General features: G+C 43.3%; 1 protein-coding gene across 4 annotated transcripts in view; it reads right to left on the minus strand.

Moving 5' to 3' along the window:
* The window catches only part of LOC107201248, a 71,789-nt gene that overhangs the window by 27,661 nt on the left and 17,506 nt on the right, over positions 1–26,622 (minus strand). For 3 of the 4 annotated variants that reach the window (XM_033512556.1, XM_019006166.2, XM_019006159.2), the window contains 2 exons: positions 24,064–24,136; positions 22,308–22,798 (listed from right to left, as the gene is read on the minus strand). In XM_033512556.1, coding sequence (XP_033368447.1) covers positions 22,308–22,798; positions 24,064–24,136 — 564 coding nt within the window. Of the gene's footprint in view, positions 1–20,020; positions 20,105–22,307; positions 22,799–24,063; positions 24,137–26,622 lie in introns of all 4 variants that reach the window. The other variant, XM_019006165.2, reaches the window with a different exon arrangement.

Genomic DNA, 26,622 nt, shown 5'->3' on the forward strand with positions numbered 1-26,622 from the left:
ACAAGGTAAAAGCGTCTGCCTGCAGCTCTAAATCTCTTTACCATATATTGCAAGAGTCATTACAGTTGTCATAACATGAACCACACAACTTAGCAAACAGGATATACTTGAACCAGCAATTATTCTGGGAAATTACAGAAATAAATAGGTGAACTGAAGTTCTACCACAGTTTGGAGGCAGTGTTTTGAAAGCTGGCAATATCATTCTTTCCCCTAAAAAAGTTGTCACAAAACAACTCCCTTGGAAAAGCAAGGCTTCAAGAGAACAGTTCTTTCGTTTAAAAAAATATTTCAACTACCTTTTTCATACTGAAAACCTGGTGAGGGAGGCATGTCAGGAAGAATCTTCATCAGCTTTTGAAGGAAATAAAAGATTTTCCTAACTTCTGTTTCTAACACTTTTCCAGTTGGAAAGCTGTGTGAAGTGTTAGGAGAGCACTCCCCACACTCACATGCTTCTACAAAGCAACTGAAGTATTTTTCAGATGAAGTTCTTAAAGGTTGTAGAAAGACATCCCACCATTTTACCAATATGAGTGGTAAAGAGTGAGACTTTTCTATTTTCTCTCTTTTTGTTTGTTATCCTTCTGCTTTCTCTAGCACAAAGCAAGACAAAAGCAACACAGTATGGGGAGGCATGGAAACTCAAAAAGCTTAAAAAATCCAAAATATACAAATAACCTCCAAAAAAATTCAGAAAAAAAAAGCACCACCCCAAAATTTAAGTCAAAGTAAGTATTAATTATTCTTCCAGTAGAAAGTACTGCTGGGAGGTAGGAAAAAGTCCCATTCCTCCTCCACCCTCGGTCACTCTACATCCCATAAGGATGTCTTTGCAGTCCCAATACACATTATTGCCCAAAACTTGGAGAGGGACTTAGAGATCCACCCAGCATTTCTATGCACATCAGCCTCTTTGATCTGAAATCCAGAACTTTGCACACCCACGTCCGACTTTGAAACTTTCACATGAATAGTCTGGGGCTCAAGGACAGTGTATTTCACTATCCAAGCATGCATGGGGAAGAAGGGAGGTGCTGCAAGGACTCTCAGCTTTTTCTGTTGATCCTTTAGCAGGTAAATCCTATTGCTGCCTCCATTATTCAAAAGACTCAACAGTAGCCATGCCTGACTGCTCTGTTCCCAGGTCTGACCTGGCAGCACAGCTCCAAGGTTTCTAACCCAAAAGGACCCAACAGGTCTTTGCACAAACCAAGCAGAAGACAAAGGGAACTGCTGAACTGAACTAGCGCAGCCCACAGCTGTCCAACTAAACAAGTAATCCTGGGAATTTGTATGAAGTATCACAGAACTTAGCTCCCAGCTAGGCTGCAAGGCAAATATGGTAAGGATGGTATTTACTCTGAGGTCACTTCCTTTCTTAAGGCACTCATAACCACACAGTGAAAAAGAGAGAAAGAAGAAGACCTTGGTAGGGCTGACAAAACCTAGGGTGCAAGGAAAGGCAAAGTGAGGAGCTGTGAAGTCTTGCAAAGTTCTGGTCTCTCCTTAAGTTTTTCTTCCAGCTGCTGTGAAATGTTGGGATGAGAAAGGGTAGGCTAAATAGCTCAAGCCACAAGCCCACTGGTGGGATAAGATGTGTGAGACAAAGTTGGGTTAAGCAAGGAAAGTGAGAATCATACCTGTGTTTTTGAGCCCCATCCTTCTGCGGAAGAATGCCATTAGAGCAGAACATACCCTACTGCATCCCATATGACTACAAGCTTTTTGACTTTGGGTGAGACCCTCAGCTTCCCCCGGCTACTGTAAAGCTGAGCTTTATAGTGGTACTTTATAGTGGTAGCTGGGCTGAATGCCCAGAATGAAGTGAGGCTGTGACAGAAAATTCTACATTGCCTCAACACCACCACTGAATCTTCTGCTGAAAGAGGAAAAACAGACCTCTGTTGGCCAAGGAGCAAGTACAACACCTTCCAGTACAGTCCAGTGGGATAAAATGCCTGGTGTGGTCACATCCACAGGTCCCCCAATGATGTAATCAGGGTCCAACAAAAGACATTATTTCCCAACTAAAATTAGCAAAGGCAGCAAGGTATTTACCCATCCTGGCCTTATATTAAAACATATAGGAAGGACCAACAGAGACAGAAATTACAAGGTGACACTAAAGAGTTAATGAAAAGTTTGAACTAGGCCATAAATAGACAGACAACCAGCCAGACTCTTCCAAGAGGAATTCAAATGCTGAACTGTATCCCAAGTCCTACTCTTCTGGAAGAAAAGAGAAGTGTTCTTTTAGTAATGCTGTTGTGATAAGTTTTAATTATATGAAAATCTTACCAGTAGTTACACTGCTGCTACAGTTTGCAAAGGTTTCATTGTTCAGCAAGAGCAAGACACCCTACATAACAATTTTTGTTCCTCTTGTGTTTCCTCTTTGTTCCTGGCGTTCCACTTAATGGACTTAGTAGAAAAATGAAAATATGACATCCCTCATCCATAGGCTGTTAAACTGCAGGATAAACCTCAGCATATAAAGCTCCATGGAACTGCTAGGTTCTCTTATTTCTACTTAGACTGCAAGTGGAGCAAGACCACTTGTGCTGTACTCCTACAGCTTCCAGATCCCACATCGTAGTGATATCTGAAACAGGGAGAGGGAGAGAGAGAGAGCAGGCCAGCCACATGATCCTGCAGCTGAGAATGAATACATGGAAGCCAAGTAATCAAATGTTATTCTGTAAAATCAAATTGCTTCCACCTCACTTGCAGCCACATGGTTTCTACACCCAGCACAGCAGAGCCATGCTTCACAAAAAGTAAGTTAAGCCATCTTTGAATGGTCTTCCATCCCTCAGTCTTCCCTTTTCTCGCCGAATCTGAGTGCAGCCTTTCAGACAGGGAAGCTAAAATGCAGTGCTGCCTAGCAACAGCCAGGGACTTTCCACAGGAGCCTCTCCTTATCCTCCCTCTGGAGACATCCACGTCACAAGCAAACCACGAGATGCAGCAACTCATTAACTCCTATTTACACCGATACAAGGCAGAGCTGAAAAAACATTTATTTGGCTACATGACTTGCAGTAGCCCAAAGCAGGGGAAATGGCCTATAGGAAAGGTGACATATTCAGTGTAGTAGTCCTGGGATCATTCCTAACTACTACACCAATGTGAAAGTGTAGTTTTATTTCCTCAAGCTATTTTCTGGGAGCTATGACAATGAGCAGAGCAGAGATTTGTCAAAGGTCATGAAGGGTATTAGTAGCAGAGCTGAGAATAAAACCATAAGGCATGGTTTCCAAAACTTTCTTCCACTTGCAGAAAATTAAATGGAAGAAAAAGAGGCAGTATCTCTATTTCAATTAAAAAGTCTTTCCTGCTGGTCTCTGACATAACTGCTGGCATCAGTGATGAAAAATATGGCTTGGAAGCATTATTATTTGCATGAAGGGAAGTTTATTTTGCTATCTACTGTGATTTCTACTAAAAGGAGGAAATGACACGACTAAGGAAATGTTAAAGCCTTTTTGAGGACACGAGTTATGCCTCGCTCTAAAAGTAAAGCTGAATTGAAACACTTTAGGGTTAACCTTCCAGAAAACAGCAGAATCAGTTCAGCCCAAGAACCTACCCACCAATCTCACCTCCTGCTCATAACCCAGAGTCCTGAGCCTGGATTCAAAAGAAGGTTGCAGGGACTGGAAATAACAGTGTCACATATTCACCAAATGAAATGTGGTAATGAACTCCTGATCTGCCACACATACAGCTTTGCTGCACATCGCCACCACATCAAAATACCCCTATTAGAGCAGAGTTGAGCCACCAGCCCTGTTTCTCTTGAGGCACAGCTCTCCAGTCCAGCCTTGCTTCAGGAAATATCTCCAATTGCTTAAGCAGCAGTGCTGCAACTCCTCCAACACTGACTTGAGCAGTTCTGAACTAACCCAGGAGAAAATGGTGAATGCCTGCACTTGCTTATGCACAAAAGCTGCCATAGAACTATTCTATATAAACTGCACCATCCAGATGACTGTAATATATATTAATAATCAAAATACATGCATTCTTAATGCAAGATGACTCTAGGAATAGTGATATCTCCAAAAGGAATGAATTTACGTCATACTGCTGCAACAGTTCAATACTAAGTACTTAAAACTCTGTCAACACACAATTAAAAGACAGGCATCATAACTTAATTTTCAAATGTTTCAGAGTTTGAACAAACTCTTAAACCAGAATACAGTGCAAAATGTTTTACATTAATAGATATTAATAAACACTTTTCATCTTACAACTGCTTTTCATATACACATTTCTGGTTTTAGAATAGATTCATTTTCACTACCTCTGCAAGACAAAGCAACTCCTTTGTCCATTAATGAATGTTGTGAGGGAGTGAGAAGCATTTTAATTGCTTTTATTTATTTAATTTTATTATCTGGTCACAGTTTTAAACTTAGGGGTTGTCCAGAGTTGGATGTAGTTTAACTACTATGGCTTTTCTCAGACTAGTTCCGCCTATTTCAAGCAAGAGAGCACAGGAACTCTCAATTTCTCGACATAATTCATCATTTAATGACGCACTTCATTAAATTCTACATACTGATATACAACCAGCTTGTTACAATTTAGCAATGTTGCAGGGACTTTTACTTGCTTAATGAAAGATTTCAAAATTTAAAAGAAAAAAAAAATCTGTATTCAGTAACTGTGCTTTAATTTGACTGAAATATCAGACTTCCCAAAGAACATCAATCAGGCCAGAGGTCTGCCTTTCTTTAGTTTTGCTCATGATCCTCCAGAGGACAAGTGCATTTTAAAGGTATGGACATTTCTGTTTCTTGTGGACATCTTAAGGCTCTTGACAGGAGAGTTTAAACAGTACAAATTTTCAGAGAAAGCCTCCTCAGCTCCATAACCCCTGTTTTACTTCTATGCTGTTAACCGTATCAGCCAGCTTCCCAGTTGTCCAGAGTCTTCCAGGAACAAGAAGGCAGATCAAACTTGAATGTCAAGCACAGAAACAGAGAAACGGACTGATGGTATTGCTTTTTTTTTGTTTTGTTTTTTGGGTTTTTTTTAAAAAAAGAACTGAAAGAAGAAACAGTACAGTGTGAGGAGAAATTGTACTCTAAGTCATGGCAGTGGGCTGGTGAAAAGGGAAAAACCAAGACCAGTGATGCAATGTGCAGAGAGAAAATTGCCTCACAGCAAGGCAGGGAGGCAGATGCATGGCCCATTAAGCAAAGGACTGAAGGGGTGCCAGTAAGATACTTTTTGAGACAGCGAGGTGAAGTGGATCCTTCTGCAGAGCCATTGCCTACACGTGAGCTCCAGCCTGATGCCAATCCCCAGTACACACAGTGAGTCAGCCAGGGAAGTATGGTGAAATCATTAAGTACCTTGGACTTCATTAGTGTAAGAGATCCGATTGCCAGGATGTCTTGGCAGGAACAAGCACAGCTTTGAAGATTGCAAGAAGATTGAATCAAGTCTGGTGACAGGGAAAAGATTGAACCAATGTTGAAATATGCACGTGTGTTTGTATGATGTTTAACTCAGTCATTGTAGTAAAAAATTACTAGCTTTTCTGGAATGGTATATAAGCTCATGTAGCCCACAATAAAATCAGATTCTGATCACCGAGTCAGTTGTCCTCATCTCTCTTCATCGCAGATAGGGAAGCACAGCCCTATGGCCCTCCTCCCCCGGGAAGGCATTTCAGAGCAAAGAGCCTGCCCCACCCCCTTTCCTAACAGCCCTCAGAGACAGGTTTGGGCCAAGAGGAACAGCTTTCCCCAGCAGCCAGCTGCTGCTGCAAGCCTGTCCTCTACCCCAACACTGCTGGGGTGGGGAGAGCTGCAGAGGGTTAAGGTGCAGGGCAGGGGTGCAGCTGCAGCACAGTGGGCAGATGACGTCAGGATGCTGCACAAAGTGGCCATTGTGCAGCACCCTGTGAGCGTAGGCTTCTGGATGGTCCCACCTCCATCCCACCCTGTAATACCATGACAGCACAATGGCTGCAGGGGCAGGAGGCCCACAGCTGCTACCCATCAGAGCAGGGAGGCACATGCAGGCAAACGAGCAGCAGTCTCATGCTTCTGATGAAGCAGGGCCACCCAGCAAGGTCCTTTTTAGAGCACAGGGTGAATTAAAGGAGAGGGATCGGATACCCTCAAAGGCAGTGCTTACACAGGACAGATGTGAAACCCTAGCACAGCCCTAGATACAGTTCAGTAGCAAGGCTGATGCTTTCAGTGTTTTCCCAACCCAACAGCTCTGTGCACTTTCAGGCTTAAACCTCACAGCTCAGTGCCCTCTGCTTTAGAGAAATCCTCCACCCAAGAGAACACATGCCCACATGGCAGAGCACGAGAGAGCAAGGCCACGGTTCCTGCCCTTTCACCAATACAATGATGAGTTTTGTACAAGGACCAAAGCCAGGTCTGCCATCCCAATGAGTTTAGGATAATAACAAGGGAAAAAAAAAAAAGAAAAAAAAACCCACAAAAAACCCCATAAAGCTAGTTTGTAAGTTGATTTTGGACTGGGTTTTCTAATTCCCTGGCAATGAGGAGTGCTGCTAGGACATAGGCATCACATCTTAGCCCTGCAGTAGAAAAAATGTACAGAAAAAACCCCTAAGTCACAGGCTCCTCCTTACTGCTTTTAAACTAAAGCAACTCCAGCTGAGACTAACCCCCATCCAGGCTCAGGCTCCCAGGCACACGTGACTTAAATTGGCAGACAAATCAGGGGGCCAAGCTTTCCTAGCAGGCACCTGAGGGTACACTCTGCATTTGCATCACCCTGTACCAGGGGATCACTCACTGTCTAGGCCCAGGGGTGCAAAGCCACTATCCAGTGCATCCATGTACCTTGCACAGACACAAGCTCCCTGTCCAAGCCCTGAAGCAGCACAGCAACAGGAAGGCTGTAGTTCAGCCATAGCTTTAAATTACAATTATTATCAGTCACAGTCTCCAGACTTCTCCATCAAAAGTTAAACAGCCTCACAGCATTTTAAAACACAGGCCAACTCAAATGGTTTGGCCAACAGTCCCCTCCTACAAAAACAAACCTCAGCATTCAAACAATAAGCTGTGGTGATACTGTGGAACATCCTGAAAAGCCTCTTAACTCTTTTGAAAGTTATTTCTAATTAATATTGAGTTGAATTAGTCATTCATGCTTTTTTTGCCACATTTATCCTCAGTCCATCTGAAGTTCCTTCAAAACATCAACACATTTGTTCTCTTGACATTGTCATAAAGGGCTCCTATCTCTACCAAGATGGGAGTCCCAGTTATCCAGGCAGCACCTCTGCCAGCAAGGGCCAAAAATCCACAGCCTCCATATAGTGCAAACACTGACAGCTTAGTACATCTGGACAAGGCAGCAGAGGAAATGCTGATGATTAAGTGATCATTGAGAACAAATTCAAATTTAAAAAAAGCAAAGTCTTACAAAAAAAGGCAAAGCCTTACAAAAGAAGATGTACTGCAAGGACTTCTACTCAGCAAACAGTGGACCATGAAAACCAAAACAAAATAATTCCTGTGGTCACCAAAATGCTTTCCAATATGGTATCATTAATCACCTCATTTTGTGCACTACTGGGAAGGTCTCAGTTATCATTGCTGAAGAGAAATGGATGAAACCCCCATCAAATACAAACTGGCAGAACAGCAAGTCAGTCTCACCAGTAACTCTCTAAATAAGCACAGCCCAGTTACACTGCAGTCCAGAAAGGCGATGTGCAAATGATTGCTGCAGGGTGGCACCAGTCTCCTGGGCCTGGTCAATGCCTGCTATGGAAAAGAGTGAGCTGAATTTTGGCCAACAAGGTCTGCCACCTGGCAGAACATCTGAATTCCCACTATTCCCAAGGCCCAGAGAACAGATTAAATTATTCAAATTACAGGATGCTTTTTTAAGTTTTCTCTGCATATCACAGTAGAGCTACAGCTAACATAAACACAGCTACCTACTCACACAGTTGTGGTCTAAGCTAACTGTCGGCCTGTCTGTAGGTGACTGGTTTTCTACTTCTCCTTGGTCTCCTTTGTGGCATACAGTTTCCAGATATACTCTGGACCTGTACAGAAGCCCCGTTCCTTTAGGAACAGATAAAACGGGCCATATTTGACCTGGCACTTTTACCACTAGCCCTTTGACTGGAGAGAGGAAAGGAACACTCTCTATGCAGCAACTCTGGCTCAGCAGCCACTTTCACTGCTGGAAAAGGTCTGAGTCTGAGTCTGCTGCTCTGCAGGGTACATCAGATGGTTCATCTATTCACTCCATGTCAACCCCAAATCCCTCACTGAGTTTTCTCTGAGGCCTGGAAAAAATGCAAAACTCCATTTGTGCAGGAAATAGACCTGACCAAAAACTCCAGTACCTGTGGAGCAACAAAAATGTAAAGAAAGGGCAGGATTAATTAATTCCCTATCACTTACCTGCACATGCCGAAGGTACCAAAGTTCAAGTAGTGGGCTTGCCCCTCCTGCTCACTAGAGTCTGTGAAAGGAGGAGGGGTGCAAAGAGACTGGGGGGGTCTAGTTTCACAGCAGGCAGGCATAGTAGCAGCTCCTGAGTAAAAGTTTACAAAGCTTTTAATTCAGGGCCGCCAATGTGACTGTTTCCTCCCTTCCTTCCTGGCCTTGGCTCCAAAGCTTTCCACAGGGAATGTCCAGTCTAGTCTAACATATCATCTGATGTCACTATAGTTTATCTTGCTTCTAACTGAGGCCTTAGCTTGGACATGATTCCAAAACCATCCCTCCCCACACACAGACTTTTGCTTCAGACAGAGCTAGGGCAGAAGGCATATTGCCTCCTGCAGCTTTATTGCATTCCCCTCACCACTTCTGCACATGGGAGATGGCAGTGCTAGGGGCTTGAAACAAGCAGCCCCAGATTCTTCCATCCTTTTGTTGTTTAAATGCTTTAAATGCTGCCCCCAAGTGCCCCAAGAAGGGGTTCAGACATCAGCACAAGTCAGGCAATAGAGTAAACACAGTTGCCTTTTAAGCAGGGAGATACAGAAAGAGCTCTAAAAATCACACAGCTGTATACCCTGGGAAAGAAGAAAAATACTAAAATCACTGAAAGGGATCCACTCTTGTCATCTGTGACAATACAGGGACATGGAGAGGAAGAGAATCCACAGATGGCTGCTCCAAACCCAGAGGACACAGAGATAACAATGTCTGCTTTTACACTGTCCTTGAGTAAGTGAAAAAACTACGAGACATTCTAAATGCTCTATGCATGCCACAGGGCCTCATGCACACCAACCACAAAGCATGAACAGCCAAGCACATGGAGCACCAGATTCCCAGAGGAGGCTGCATACTCACACAGGTTTGCTACATGAAAGGATAGATGTGTGTGTGGACAGCAAAAGGAAAAAGTAGGCCAAAACAACCAGTTCAAAATGGTTTCAAGTCTAGATTTTTAAGCCAATTTCTTCATGGTTTTGATACAACTAGAACAGTTTAGATGTTCATATGAAGTATTTATGTTTAAAAGTAAAAATTCTTGGACTCAAATTATTGTTTGTCAGTCCAAAACCCTACCCTAAAGTTAGCACAAGGAACTTTTTAGGAAGTATAAAACCCACACAAGGTCTACCTAATCCACTACAGAAAATATCAAGTGGAGATCAGTGGGTTTCTCTGAGGAGAATCTGCAATATGTACCTTGTCATCAGATTTTTAGTGAGAGGATTGGTCTTAGTGGAGCTTCTCAAAAATAGGGCAACAGGAGATATACTCATTGCACTAAATGAAGAAAGGATTTGTCAGTGGCCTGGATCTTCACAATAGGAACCTCAAAAGGTGGCTATGAATTGTCTCTCACAATCTCCAGCTGAGTGCAAAGGACATTACATGTGGGAACCTTTGCCTTAGGTTCATCTGGTGCCGCTAGGAGCATTCATTCACAAGTGGAACTTTAAGCAGCAGGCACATAAGGTCACATCTTCAGATGAGACCTTGGATTCATGGACAGTGGGGAAACTTTGAAAAAGCCAAATGCAGACTGACTACATAAACTGCTTTGGAAAGCCCAAACAAGCCTGTCTGAAAGTAGAAAAATCCCAGCCATGTGGCTTGCTCAGGCTCTGAACACATGGCAACAGAGTCCCTCTCTTTCTCCCAACACACATACATGTATCCTGTCTGCACTGCCCTGCAAAATATTTGAGCATATTCTCCTTTCACATAACTATGCCTGTTTGGGAAATCTCATGTGTTTGCATAAGCGCATGAAAATGAAAAAATACTACATTAGAAACTGGAGACCAGATGATGATTAACAAACCTGAGATGCCATTTTTGCCTACAAATAGACATCCAAGAAATTGGAGTTGTACAACACTAATCACCACAGAGAAAAATGATGATGTGAGCCAGCTGTTCCCACATTCCCCATCCAATCACCTATTTGTCACCCTGCTCCTCTTCCCCAGTGAACCTCACTTAGACATTAGTGACAAGAGAACATGCTGAAGCAGCTAGCCAGCTAACAGGATAAAGGCCTCTTACTTCAGAGAGCTAATCCATTTATGCAGGACATAACTAGTGGTTGCACATGGAGATTGCTCTCCCATGCCCACAGGCAGCAGGGCCTGCCCACATGTGCCTTGCAGCACAACAGTGCACAGCACACAGGGTCTTGCTCAAGTGGTGCTTGAGTGTTGAAACTCAGAACTTGTGATGGGGCTCGACCTACCAACTTTGAAAGAGCTGGCCTAGGCCTGTACCCATGTGAACAGCTTGCAAATACTTCAGAAGAGCCAGTATCTCCTGCCTGGTGCACTGTCCTTCCTCTTAAGTAGGCATATGGTTCCCTTCAGCACTGCTGATCAGCACTTGCAGATTCTGATACCATTTTTCATCCCTTCATTCACATCCTCACAGGTGCACATGGCTTGAAATGGTGTAAAGCTGGTCCAAGAAACCAGTGCAGGAAACAATAAAACCAGTTCAGCAATCAGTGTTTCTCCCTGGACACTCCAATGAGCTCAGTGAGCTTCAGCATCTCTACTTGTCCATGGGTGCCAGCACAGGATACGCATTACTCCTGCCAAATTTTTGAACTCCCCTGTGTGATGGCAGTGAGGCACCATTGGAGCCAGAAGTAGATAATTGCCTTCCTAACAGGTGTTAGCAGAGCACAGCAACCCTCAGAGCTGTGCATGAAGTATTTGTTGGAGAACTTCTGCCCCCAAGCATGCCACTCCATTATCTGCATCATGATCCACTTTCCAAATAGCTGGAAATAAACTATCAATACAATAGCTTGCAAGATCCATATCAGAGCCTGTATAACACAATCCAGTGTTCATAACACATGCATCAGTTTTAATGCACAAATCGTATCAGTGTTTCCTTCTTTCAGCTCAGGATTTTGGCCCATCTCACACTTACGAAATGGTCATGCCCTAGAACCAAGAGGGCTTCTTCACTCAACACACTGCAGAAGGGCAAAAGTTCAGATTAAGTCATTAAAAAGAGATCAGAATGTCTCAACGCCAAGTTCATTAGAATCCTCTGTGCAGAGAAAGGCTGATAACAAAAACAAGCACTTACACCCATTTATATGAATAGTTTTGAGGATGTTTGAATTATTTGGATGCTTGTCTCTGGAAAGCAAATGAACCAGTACCTCAGCTCCATATATATGGACTGAGTAACATAGGCAAGTCTCACAATTGCAGCAGTAGTTACAGCTGCTGTCTACCTCTAACCCTACCAGCAGCCGCATCGTGAGACATCAGTCTGGCTTTTTTTCAGCTTCTTGTGGTTTACCATTTCACTCAGCTCAAGAGAGGGTCCATAGGCTGTTTAGCACAACTGCCCACAGTAACAGTCTGCAAAATGCAAACAGGACAAACTAACACAGCAAAAATGCCTTTCACACTTCTTGTAGCAGTCAGGCTTGAATAGAACATTGGTGTACTATGAAAGAAAAGAATTCTTAAATAGTTGTACTATAAACCTTTCTGCTCAGAAAATATTTTCCAGGAGTACCACTTGCAGTGCTCATAATTGCACTCATTCCACTAACAATAATTAGAAACTAATGGCGTTGGTTATGTTTTTCAGAGGACTACAAGAAATTATCTTAAGTTGAAAATTAAGAGGTATTGGATAGCACTCCAAACTCAGTACTACAATGAAATTAAACATGCCATGAACTTGCTGTGCTATTTCCACCAGAGCTCTGAACAAAGCACTGCAGCTTATATTAAGACTCTCTTTAAAGCATTATCAGTATACAGTATTATCATCCAGTCAGGTACGCTATATTCTTGAATGAGGTTTTCCTGTCTTTCCAGCACATATAGAAAACAGTAGCAGTAACAAACTTTACAGAACAAACTCAGGGCATTTCCTGACCTATAGTGGTTCTCCCAGCTGCAAACCAAATCACCTGAAACATAACCAGTAATAGGTTTACAGAAGTTAGAAAAATCAGACAACTCACTAGCTTTATTTTAAAGATATTTCTACCTATACTAGGAATTACACAGATCCACTAGATTTGAAATTTGGAAAGTGAGTTTGTAAAAGCTGTTCCTTGTTTCTTAATCATAATATACCCACATTCAACCATGTCAGAGCCTACAGGATTGTTAGATGAGCCTCTGAAGTCACAGGCAAGATAGGGAGTGTCTAAAGCCTCCACAGGTAGATAAGATTTTTATTTTGTTTATGTTTATTTTATATTTTATTATGTTTATGCTGTCAAAAAAAGCATGCTTATAATAAGACTGCAAAGTAACTTGCAAAGCATTTTACGGTTTTATCCTTTGTACAGCAGATCAACGTGTTTTTTCCATAATCAAACATGTGAAGGTGAAATTACAGCTTACATGCATAAGCCAGGATTTTAAAGCACAAGCATGTTTTTTAATTAAAAATACAGCTTTTCTTAATATAGACATGACCGCAGACTTCACTTACATTAAGTTCCTAACTCTCCAGACAAAGCTCAGGTTTGCAAATTCATTTCTATGAAAACTGCTTTGCATAAGCAGTTGAAGTCCAGCAGGAAACCAGAAAAGATTGTTTGCAGTGAGGAAAATCAGCAAGTTTCAAAGGGTTTCTCTTAAGTTTCTTCATTTGTATTTTATTTTAAATTTACCTGTGGCCCCCAGGACACCTATGTTTTTGAAATCTTTAATTTAGAAAATGGGTTTTTAAGCAGTTTTTTGGCTTAAAGAGGGAGGGTTTGTCTCTCCCTTATTGGTCATCATTTCTTCAAAACAAATTGTAGCTCAACAAGAAGCATATCTGGGCTCACAGCTCTGGAAACGGGCAGGGAGTTTTACAAGGGAATCTGCTTTGGTTTAACTCAGTCTCTATCTACATGAGAAATAGATGCCTCTATTGAGTGCATCCTCAGAGATGAGCTGTGGACCAATGCCCAAAACTGCCACTGACATCAACAGGCTGAAAGAAAGCGCAAGCAGAGCCCAGCAATGCAGTTCTCTTGTGAGCCAACAATGGAGAGGTTGATCAGAGCTAAACCCAAGCCCATGCCAAGGATAGCTGTGTTGTTGACAGCCAGACTGCCTATTCTACCACTTCAAAGCTTGTCTCAAATAAAGCATTTCCTAGTGTTTACTCTAGTCACAGGCTTGGCCTTAAAAGCTCAGCCAGCTTCTGCCTATTGAGCAGTTTTCAAGACTCAGACATGCCCTGGACACGCTGCTTGCTCTCCATGTGTAGTGACAAACTGGAGCACAAACACCCAGCATTAATAGTTAATCAGCACCATCACCTGACTGCCCTGCTCCTGCTGTTACCAAACTCACACTATCGCCTCCCTCCCTCCTTTTCTCACTCATGGGCAGTATCCCATGGGAGACTGCAGCATACAAAGCACACCCATGTCACCTCAGACACCAGTGCCAAGAGATGCTGGGCAAGAAAGATGTTCTGCTTCACAGATACAGAGCTAAACAATGCCTGGGAAAAGTGAAGGAAAAGCAAGCTCTTGTTTTCCATTCCTTGCTAGCATCACTTCTGTATAGCACTTTGAACAAGTATATAACCATCTGAATTCTATGCAATAGCAGCCCCTGTTATCTTGCAGTTGCTGAATTCTAAGGGAAATCAATGCTTAGTGGTAGTAAAGTAGGAGCAAAGAGAAGAAAAAAGCCCTCATCTATCTCTACTGCTTATTTCAGTTTCTTAACCTATACAACACAGTCAGAAAAGCAAGGAGAAAACTGACGCCATCACATGCCCTCTGGATTATATGAGGAATAACCAGATAGGTTCTAAATAGCCATTCACCTGCTCCAGTTTTCTCAAGCCACTTCACTGGCCTGCCAAAGAACTAAACTGCAAAGCTCTCTCCTTTTCAGAGGTTGCTACCACAAGCAAAAGATGCAACTTATTATGCCTGAAGAGAGAGCCATTCATCCACAGACCAAATACAACTTGGGCAGTGACAGCATATGGTGGAGCTGCCTGCAGACTCTCTTCTCTCCCCAGGCAAGGATGAGATATTTGTATCACAATGAGCCACATGCTGAGGGCGGAGTGGGCAGGGAGAGGTATCTGGTCAACTCAACAACCTCACTGGGACCCAACCCAGGCAGCCCCTCTAGACACATCAAGGCTGGGGAAGGTGAGGACAACCCAGCCCTACTGTAGAAAAGAAGAGCACTAGAGAAAGTCCTGATCTTCACTTCCAAGCAGCATCTCCAAGCTGGTGCTTTTGAAAAATATGCACGGGTTGCAGCAAAACTTTCTTAGTCTGTCAGGCTCTTGAGATTACTTGGGCTGAACTCGGGGACTGGTAAACAACATGCCAACATTATCCTCCTGCACTGTTCTGTGTCAAAACAAGAAAGAAAACATCCTTCAGAAAACCTTACTTGAAAAGGACCTGCAGAAGTCAACACACGAGATAGAAAAGTGATATGTTGCAGGATGGCCACCCTTGGAGATCCAATCCAGCACCCACTCTGTGACTGCTGCTCACCCCACATCCAATCACATTTTAATCAGTTGTGTTGTTGTTGCTGCAGTTAGGAGCTCTTGGTTTTGCTGCGTGATGTTTTCTGTGGCCAGCTGGCAGCCCACCATAAAACACTGCCAGTAGATATGGGAGACAGGGCTTTTCCTTCTCTTAGTTCAGTAGGAATCATTCTGTGTGGTGCTTTGTGAACAAAATGCTAGAGGTCAAAACCCCAACCATGTCCATTCACCTGCAGAGCTTCTGACTGACACTTTCAGGTGGAAGTGTTTTACCTCTTTCCCGATTTGCTCTTCCCAGGCCTACCCAACCATCGGAGTCAGACCAAGAGTTCAAGTCCTACACAGCATCACCAGCATCACTCAGTCATTCTCCCTAAGTCACATCCTAAGGCCACATGCCAGTGGTGCCCATATGCCAATTGAGCTCCTCTCTTTGGACTGCAGCCAAAGACTCAGCTCTAGTCTAATACCTTCTTAACAGGCTTTAGAGCTTTGAGGGAAAAAAAAAAAAAGACAGCAGGGAAGATAGCCAGCAAGCCTGCCAATCTAAATGATAAGCCCTTGGCTTTAACCTCAGGCTCATAATTTTCTGCCACTGGTGCCAGGTGCTATTATTGTCCCTTTGGGAATCTTAATACAGCAAAAATACTCTTTATAGCTTTATCTTCACCATTCTTAACCTTCCTATTCCATATATCTCTACTGCCTCTCAAACTTCAGCCACATCAAATTTCCTTCCCTCATCTTCCTTTTCCTCAATCAAGCTCTGTGTATTCTCCAGACGACCCTGACCAATCTAATTCCTACTCTCTTTCATGATTCACAGCAGCAGATTCAAGGAACCACATTTCAGATGTCTCAGCATATATTCTAGCTACTGGCTCACCCTCCCTTGGTAGTCCAGATGGATATATTCACCAGTATGCAAGTTTCCAGGAAAAGGCAGCAAAATTATACAGCCACATACCCTAGGAAAAAGAGACGGATAAGTATTTCCAGAGAGAAGCTCATTTATCCATCTCCCTCTTGAACTGTTGCCCCTTTGCACATGTTGCAAAATCGGAACAAAAAATGCACTGAGACAAAACAAGGAAAGAAATCATCACGGGAGAAGAACAGAAGCATTTGGCTCGAGAAATGGACAACACATTCTGTGCCAGGGCTCATGCAACAGTGGAAGAGGTGCTGAGAGAGGTGCGTGCTAAGAATGAAAGTCTGCTAGCAGCACACCTGAAAGGTGAACACAGTATCAACAGATGCCATGGGGCAAGGCAGAACTGGAGTGGACTTGCACTATAATTAATTTTTTATTTCAACAATGCACAGAAAGCATAGATCCTCTTGGAGAAGCTGTTGGCATACAGGCCGTATAACTTCCAGAGGGCCTTTGCAAACCTCAGCCACTCTGAGAATGCTTTAATCTCTGGTACACTGGTTGATGCTGAGTTTAGGAATAGGACTAGGTTATCCTGCCTGCCTTGCCTCTGACATTTACAAGTTGAACCTTACCATCGGTGACAAGAAAACATCGTCAACTTACTTGTTCAGGAGGATATCCCTATACTTTCTAAGAAGCAGCTAGGCCAAGTTTTCCATGGGTAACTGCTCTCTTATGTTCCAGTCCATCCACCTGCAGCTGCATACAGGCACTTCCTTATGTTTTTGCATGAATTAGATAACCATCCAGGGAACACTTACGAGACACAAAGACAGAGGTTATCTGCTGCCTGGCAGAGTCATAATCACTTCCTTGGGTCTAGGTGGAGTTCCTCATGCTTTCCCCTGCTATCGAGTCTCTCTGCACCTCCCAGACAGCACATTTTCTCCCCACCCCTGTCAGAGTATCAATGTCTGATGTCAGCAAACTGGACATCAGCTGGCTGACACTGAACCAGTCTTTACAACAGAGATCAAGCCATACTAGAACATCTTCTCAGCTCCGCAAAGAAGCAAAGAAAAAGACACCTGTAGCATGCCTCCATCTCCCACTCACATGGTACATGTCTAAAGTCCCAGAGCCCCCCACCATGGAACTACATCCTCACAGGCAAGCAGACCAGACAATGTCATCAAAATCACGTTCAGCCCCAAATTTCCTCATGCTAGGACTGCCTTGCAGCAGCCATACATAGCATTTCTTTGCTGGCCACTTCAGTGCCAAACACTGTCAGGGTTAAGATAGGCACTTCTGTGCTGGAAAAACAGCTGCTGCAGGGTATTTCTGGGGGTAAAAAATTAAAGCAAAATTGCAGGAGGTTACCAGAAGCAGAATTTCTCATTCTGTATTGATGCAGTCAGTTTCTGCAAGACTTTCTTTACTATGTCACTTCAATAAGCCCATCGACAAAGAACTGCTATGGCCCAACTTCTCACACCTGACAGACAAGTTCTGGTACTTGCCCCCTTAAGAATTGGTGTAAGCCATTATGCTCAGCACAGGCCCCTGAAGTCCACTCAGTCATTCTGGAGAGTGAAGCCCAGGACAGAGACTGTGCTGAAACTACCACCAGCACCAGCACTAGATCTTCTAGCACCATCTCACCACAGAGAGAAGCTCAGATGGGCAAATAGATGGTAACAACTCAGGAACTGAAAAGGCCCGGATTCAAATGGGAGGCCGAGAGGTGAAAAGGACTCAGTACCTCACATGTGGAAGCTATTTGTCAAGTCCTGGAGAGACAGGCAAGGGCAAAATCCAGTTGTGCTAAGGATATGGAAATCTCACCCTGAAGCCATTAGCAGCCAAAATTCCAGACCCCAGTGCACCAGGGTCACACCCTGGGTCCTTGGTCCTGTGTGGCAAGTGCTGTTCTGCAGCCTCTGTGCAACCAGTATTGACTCAAAGGAAGTTTTTCGTGCTGATCACCCTACCAATGCTCAATCCAACCAAAATGCCAGTACTGAAACATACAGCAGAAGGAAGATGGTCTTAACATTATACAGCTAAGCAAATCAAGACTCTCATCTATATCCAGGCCATTCCAGTGTCAAGTCAAGATGAAGATCCACTCATCTGTCTTGCACTGAAACTAGTCATCCAACAAAGGGGGTGCAGAGCCTGCAATGAACAATGCTAATGGTAGCACAGGATGTATTTTTCTCTTCTCTGATAGCCTTTTTCATCCTAGCATCTCAATGAATTTCAAAGAATGCACTAAGCCTCCAAAAGAAAATGGTACTGACACTGTAGAGGAAGCCAAATAAAGAGCAGCTGAGATCACTTGGCTTGTTCAGCTTGAAGAAGACTGAAAGGAAACCTCATTGCAGTCTAGAACTTCCTTATGAGAAGAAGCAGAGGGGTAGGCTCTGCTCTCTTCTCTCTGGTGACCAGTGACAGGACCTAAGGAAATGGCCTGAAGCTGTGTCACAGGAGGTTTTGGTTGGATATAAGAAAAGGTCCTTCACCCAGAAGAACCTTACAGTTGGCCACTGTAAGAGGCTCCCCAGATTAGATGTCATAGCACCATCCCTGCCGAAGTTCAAAAAGCATTTGGACAATGTTCTCAAGCACAGGATGTGATTCTTGGAGCTGTCCTGTGCAGGGCCAGGAATTGGACTTGCGGGTCCTTTCCAAATCAAGGTATTCTATGAATTTCTGATTCTGTTATTCATACAAGCAGGCAAACCATGGCAGAAAGCTCTAATCAAGTCATGAAACCTAATAGATTAGCAGCATACCTGGAAATATACCCATGTATCCATACTCTCAGCCTTGTACTTCAAAATTATGCTTTCCATATTAGCCACCTACCCACACAAAGTATTTGGAGTGCTTGTTGTACCACCCCAAAGCTGCTCTCCCCCCAAGAGGTCTCTCTCTCTCTGCAAATGCTGCACTCTGACTTCTCAAGCTTCTGTAAGTAGATTTCAAAGGTGCTCCTGGCAGTCCCACTGAACAGCACAGGAGGATTCTTTACTTCCTCTCTGTTTACACAACATGCCAAGATCAATTAGTCTCCTGGGAACAAGCTCAGCAGCTCCAAGAAGTCTTTGTGACACCTTGGACTTCCTTACACCTGAAGTCTGAACCTGGTGTCTTCACCTTGAACTGAAGGATGTCCCTGCTCTCCTTGACCTTTTGCTCTCAGCATTGCCAAACATGCTAAAGTGGCAGCAGCCATGCAGGGTGGCAGCAGGCTTCATGGAATAGCAAGTGGTTGGTAGCAGGGCCTGCCTACAACGATGTGTCTGTCCAGGTACCATGATCAAGGGGTGCTGGGAGAGGGTAGTCACTGAAGCAATGTGGAGTGTCTGCACAAGTCAGGGCATTTCTGCCCAATTAAGGGAAAGACTAGAAGCCTTCTGAGCTAATTGTCTAGTCCTTTGGAGAAGTGAAGAAAAGCATGCATTGAAATATCCTCATATCACATTATTATATTATTATATTGTATTACAATATAATATATATATATATTATACAATATTGAAATATCCTCACTTGGCCCCAACAGGGATTCACTGGGTGGCCAGCTGACCAGCCAAGGTAGGAAATACATCCACCAACAGAACAAACTCTGGAACACAAAAGGGCTGAATTACTGTACCCTGTGAAGGTAGAAAGGCATAGCCTTGGCATCTAACCAAAACAGGGCTTTTTAAATCTGCTCCTGGTACGGCCTTCCCTGTTGCTGGAGGCTGAACTGAAAGGCATGGATGATGGTAATTTCCATTTATTCACGGGCCAAGAAAGGACAGCTATTGCCTAACTTCTTAAAAGCACTCTGATTGTCCCCCGACCCATTTGTCTCCCAAATTTGGTCCTCTTTTTTATCAAAAGACACCAAATCACTGGAATACAGGGAGACATTTGGACACCACTTGCCACTGACCCATAGGAAGAAGCAAAATCTTCTTAAACATCCCAACACAGAGCCACCCTACACCACAACTCTGTGGACCAATATTCCATCACCATCCAACATAAACAGAATTTGATGCGAAGCACTTGGCATCTCTTCATCCACCCTTAAGTTACCCATACCACATCCCACCCCCAAAGTGTCTTCTTATCTCATGACACATTTGCTTCAGTCCCAAATTCATCTCACCTGATATTCTTTGTCATCTGTCAGCTGCACAGAGCTTCAGGAATGGGAAGTAAGGCTCAGGGATAGGAGTGAAAGCCACATCTGCTGCTCAAAAAAAAATGTCTAGCTGATAAACTTTTCAGCTTCATTCTCATAGACAAGCACATGATAGCAAGGGTAAGAATCACAAAGCAAGAACAGCTTGATGCTCGGAGCCCAGATGAAGCCTTAGAGTAGCCTGTTAAATATTAATATTCCTCATATGCATGGTTTACCTAAGAAACACATGATGCCACACCCTACCGGATGTACACACACAGTTAATAACAGCAATTTTTCTACCAAAAATGGAAACAGATCAAAAAACAAACACCATTGTCCTATTTTGTAAGTGGGGAATGGCGTTCCTGAATTATTTTCGTAGGAGAAATAAGTACAGTTAGCAAGCAAAGACTCATAAAGCTTCAAGATGCTAGTGGCTGAAAGTTAACCAATTATAATTACAAAAATAATAAAAATAATAAAAATAATAAATTAAATAAAATAATAATAGATGTTTATAAACATTAATAAAAGTTAATGACAACAGAAATTCAGGCTGCATCTCACTTTGCATGTGTGTGTCATGTCATGTTGTGCCCTCAGTACACTTTCTTTCAAATTAAATCCACCAGCTGACTATCCTTTCTTTATAACACAGATACCACAACCATGGAATATTAATGACATCCACAGTAAAAATGTTTTTTCAATAACACACTGCCATCTTCACTCCAGATTTCAACTTCTTTTGCAAAAATCTTTACCACAATTAATCCAAAGTGGAGAGCAAGTGGACAAGGAAGCCAATTATTCTCACAAGATTTCCCCAGAAAAAAACAACAGTTTGGAAAGCTTGTTCAAATTAGCCCCTAACCTTCATCAATACACTCCTTAACATAGTGCTGAAAGGAGCTTAAAGGAGAGCAGGCAGATGCTGTGCCTGGGATCCAAATCAGAGAAATCACCTGAGCCAAAAGAAATATTTCCACATTTACTCATGTGCACTCTAAAAAAATAGAAGGCTGGGCACAGACTTAACAGCTTTCTTCTTCTCTCATAAGGATGGAAGACTAATTAAAGTCTGTCTGTATCGGTAGAAGACTTTGGTGATGTGAAATGCAAGACTGGGCTTTTGAGTGTTCCGTGAGCAGAAACTTGGCTAGATGGTTGAAAAGGGGGTGAGGAAAACTGTACTGAAAACACAAGTCTCTGCATTGTGTATTCATGGGATGCATGCTGCCAGCAGGACTGAGAAAAACCAACAATGTAACAGAGAAATAGAAATCTCACTTTTAGAGATCTTAAGAAAAAATACATAGTCATTTCTTTTAGCGCATCCATCTTATAGGTTTAAAGGAAGTGTTGCAAGCAATGTTAAAACTAGTACATCCAATCAACCAGAGGCAGTGAAATTCTTTCCTAATGAGAGGAAATTAAGAACTGAAAGTAATTGTTTTAACTTACTCCAATGTACCAGGGCCACCAGTTGTCTGCAGATATCCTTTTAAACTGACACTATACCAGTGCAAATAGTAAAACAAATAATGAAGAGATGTGAAACTCTACAGCAAGGCCTTTTGAAAGGGAAGCACCAGATGGGAACTGCACAAGGCAGCCTGCCCCATTTCCCAGGCTCTGGAAAGACGAATCGAACTTATAGTGTTTCCACACCTCAGTCCTAGGCCAAACTGAAGTCCTGCAAAATCAAGAGTAACTGCATCTAGACCAAATTGTAAGCAGTTTATGAAGTGTTAAGAAGGTAAAAAGCACTCTTTTACATCCCTACAAAACTCCTAGGAGGCATAAAGAGATCTAGGCCCAAGGAGGTCAACAAGTGTAGAAATTCCTATCACCATCAAGTCAACAAACACTTTCACCAAAGGCTCTTTTTAAATATCCTAAACAATTTATTTATTTTGCAGTAAGTGATACAGGTCAATCATGGAAATGGTAACTTGATGAAAGCAAATGCCAGTGATTATGTTCCTGTGCTGCCTTCCTCATGGGGTAGCAAGAGAACAGCCCAACTGTAACAGGAGCCACCCAAGAAGCAGTACCCTTTACCTCTCAGGAGGGGTATCTACACTTACCCCAACTTATCCTAGACAGAGAGCAGAAGTACCCTGAAAGTATGCCCCTGAAGACATGACCACAAGAAGCAACCCTATGAATTTACTGAACCTTCCTCAATAACCCTTTTCTGTCTTTGCTTACCATGCCTTTTTCTCAAGCAATGCTGCTTTCCTCACTTGAAGTTCTGCCTTACCTGCTGCATTTTTTCCAGGTCAAGGCTGGGCCTGCTGACCTTATCCCCATATCCTTGTCGATGTCTCTTATAAGGCATGACTTGCTCCAGGCCCGCCCCAACACTTGTGAAGATTAAACGTCCAGAGGCCGGGCTCCGTACCAGGGGCTGGAGTCTCTTGGGAGGGGAGGCACTGAACAGCACAGGGCTTGGGCTGGCATGGAGGCCATCGCCCTGCTCTGCCACGGGCCGGAAAGACATTGCACACAAGCTCTTCACTTCTTCATCACTGGAGGAGGAGGTGTTGCCATTGCTGCAGCACGTGAGCTGGCTGACTTGGGACCACTTCCGCTTCTCTGTGGCAAACTCTCGGTTGATGTGCTCCAGCTCCTCTTCCGAGCTGTGGCGGTCAAGGCTGGCATGGAAGAAGGCCCGAACCTTGCAGCATTGGTTCTCTTGGTTCTGGAGTTGGTTTGTGGCCAGAGGACTCAGGGTACAATTCTGTCTTCTCTCTAGTGGGAGGAGGAGATTGAGAAGTGGCAGAAGAGATATGTGTCCCACAGCCTAATAAAATGGGCCTGTGTTCTCCTGACCTGTTGCTTTCATCTTCTCCCAAGCAAACTTCTGAGCTGTTTGCCCACCTTCTCTTCCCCAGATGAAATATTTCCCAGCTGAATGCTTCCCTTTGGAATTTTCCAGGCCTTTGTTCAGACCAGACTGATAGATGTTGTCCCCTTTCAAACCATCACCTGGAAGTCTAGTTCCAGAGAAAGAACATAGATCTGTCACCCACCTCACCTCCTCAAGGTGGAGAAGTCATGAGCTTACAAGTATGTTGCTAAGCACTTGCCTCTAGCCAAAAATATTAACTTCTAGTGACCAGTTCTCGGGGCAAAAGAGCCAAGTAAGTTATGCTATTCTAAGCATCACCTTTATGGCTCAAATAAATGAGATCTAGTTTCTGGAAATAAAAGTCTGCTATTACAAGACTGGTCTCAAGAGAGCCTGTCTTCAGCCACAAGCTAGGCATGCTTGATCTCTTCTGCTGAGCTCTTTCTATGCTAAGCATATGGAGCAGGAATTTGAATTCTAACAGGACGTGTCCTGTGGGTCAGGAATTGAACTTCCACTGCCTCTGCATAAGAATCCACTTGATCCTGGGCACAGGGCCTGCACTAATGGCAAACTTAGCGTAACTTAAGAGATGCATTTACTACAGATTTTACCTGTAGCTCTAAGCTACTCCATAGCAAGTCCAAAAGCAACACCAGAGCACCTGTATCTTCTCTATCAAAGACTCTCACTAGATGAAAGAATAGTGCTGCACAATACCAACAGTCTAGGAGGAAGGGAAAGAGATAATCAAATAATGAGTCCAGGGGAATGAAGAAACTGAAGGTTAAAACTCAAAATATCAAGAATGAGAAAACCCAGAACAAAGATGACACAAGTGCAAAAGCATGGAATAGAAGATAAATTTTTAGTCCCAGCTCTGCTGCTGGCACAATTGTGGACAATCTCTGCCCATGTCTGAAGCACTGGGCTTTTAACACATGGCTAATAATGTCTGTTTCTGGTGGTAAAAATGCAACTGCAGCTTCAGGTAACTCCAGCCTCTCCCTGGGAGATCCCAAATGCTTCAAAGGTGACTGATTTAATGCATCTGATTGTGGTACACTGGGGACTGGGAAGAAGGCACTTCCAAGAGTACAAGTGAAAAGTGAAAAACTGACTTCAGCCGTAGTATCCCAGGATCCATCTATCTTCATCCCTTTACCTCTGTCGATCTGAGCAAGTTCCTGGTTCTCTCCAGAGTCATCACTGTCTTCATCACTTGGGGGATAGGAGATCTAGGGGACAAGGAGAAAGAAAAGGCTTCATTGTGAACACTGAACAATGCCCTGCTGCTGCCCAAGCCACTTCCCCCACCCTCCACCTCCCATATCCTGCAGGCATCCACCCCATCTAACCGCACATACCCAGCCATAGCACCTTCCTGTATACACATCCTCATCTCCCAACCGCAACCTCCCCAATCTCATATCCTCTTACTTTGAGCAACACGGAACACACAGCCTACTGTTGTTTTCACCACACTATACTGCCGACTCTTTCCCAAGTACAATGAACATATCCTGCCTTTCACTTCCCAGACACATAGCTTACAACCATCATGGCCCACCACATCCACATCATGTGGATAACTGAATCTTCACTGCCAAGATAAAGACATATCCTGTTAACAGCACTATCATCTTGCAAGGCATCCACAAATGGAAGTGGCACGTTAGCTTTAGCCATCCCGTGTAGGTACCCACACTTCCCCCTTGAAGCTCACACACAATTCACCACGGAACAGACTCACCTTGCTTCCCTACAGGACAACCTTGAAGTATTTAATAGAAATAAAATAAACATGATTTCAGAGAAACACAGACAATACTGTTATGCTGTGCCCTCCAGGAGATAATTTACACTACCACCGAACACCTTTGAAAGATCCAAGAGTAACAACAATTCATATATTTTGTCAATATCAAGACTTTTCAGGAACATTTGCTCTGTGTCAGCCAATGGACTTCAAGCTACTTACTCAAAACATGTCTAACACTGAACAAACCTGGTAGCTGTCTCTTGAGAGGGCTGAGAGATCTGAAACCAAGCTTTTATAGGTCAGATAGATCACACTGCTTCTGAGTTTCCTACACAGATGAAATCCTACCTACCTTGTTACTAAAGTGACTTTTGTTCAGCTGCATAGAGCCGATCAAATCTCTGAGCTACACAGGTTAGCATGTGTCTCTGGCAGTAGTCAAAACCAAATGGGTCAAAGGAAAATGCAATACTTAAAAGAAACCTTTATAAGAAACAGTTCTGGAATAACATGATCACGGCAAGATGAACTTCATTATTCCTTACACCTTTTTACTCAGAATAAAAAACATGGCCATCATTCTTAGATGCCTAAAAATACTTGCTCACAATAGAATCCAGTGGCAATATGTTTCAAAAGGTTACATGCTATGTTTCCATTTTACACCTTTGATGTGCTGTGCTTGACTTTTATGGAAGAGGAAGCAAGAATGCAGCCATTACACTGATTTGGACCCATTTTACCTCTACCACCCTGAGGAGACGTCTTTGTAGTGCTCTAGCCACCCAGACACACAAAAGAGCAGCTACACTGAAGTAGGTATTTATGAAAGACACACTACTGATGCAGAGAGACAATAATAGTTGAGAAATTCTGATTGATACTGAATTTGACAGTTATTAAATCGACACACCTATTTTGTGACCATCCTCCAGGATTGTGTTTGGGGGGTTTTGTTTCCCTGAAAAGTACGTTGACACCTTTTTTTCCCTCCTTCTTTAAAGCTACCTTTTGCCTTTTTGCACTTTGAGAAATTAAAATATATCTTCCTTGCTAGTCTTTAAACTACATTCTAAACTGTCAAAAGATGAATTGGGCAGGACAGAGTACAGATTTCTCCCCACTGCAGATATTCCTGAAGTAAATGCAGGACATTGTTTTTCCTTCTACAGCTTGAATTTTCTTGTATATGTTCACACACATGCATCATTTAATAAAGGCAGCTGGCACTGAAGAATAGTGCCAAACATGGAGACTTCTAGTTGTCCCCAGAGCAGGTATAATATCTTGTTTGTACCATGGTAGTTCATAGAGAGGATAGCTGACACTGAGGTACCATTGTATAACTGCTGTACAGACAGACAGAGGTCCTGTCTCTGTTACGAAAGCTAAGGCTCCCATTCTAACTCGAGAGGTACTGACCTTAGTCTGTGGCTCATTCCCACATAAAAACCTTTCATTTGGACATCGCAGGGGTTTCAGTGAAGTTTAGCAGCTCTGCGTGGGAAACCTAGCAGCTTCAGTTTCTGTACAATGTGAATGTCAATACATTGTATGGCACTGCTTCCAAAAAAAAAAGCCAATGCACATGCAGGTCAAACAGCTACTGCACAATGTCACTGGCTTGAGATGCTTAAATAGGAGTTGGATTTGAGTCAATGACTGACATCTGAAGGTCTTTGTGTCTACTGGTCCTGGTCCTGGACTTCCAAAATATTCACCGTTCCTTGTGCAAGTGCAATTTTGCCAGCCCTTGGCATCATGTGGGTAACTCTCCTCTGCTGAGCCCTCCCCACTCCCTTAGGCAACCAAAGACCAATTCCTTTGTGAGTTGCCTTGAACATTTTGCTAGAGGCTTTCTTCAGAGCACCTGAAAGAAAAATCTTTCAAACCAGAGACTCTAGCTTTCGTGTCCCCCAACAGAGAACCATCATTCATCATTCACAGCAGGCTAACCATTAA

This window comes from Parus major, chromosome 3, assembly GCF_001522545.3.
Source record: "Parus major isolate Abel chromosome 3, Parus_major1.1, whole genome shotgun sequence".
Lineage (NCBI taxonomy): Eukaryota > Metazoa > Chordata > Aves > Passeriformes > Paridae > Parus > Parus major.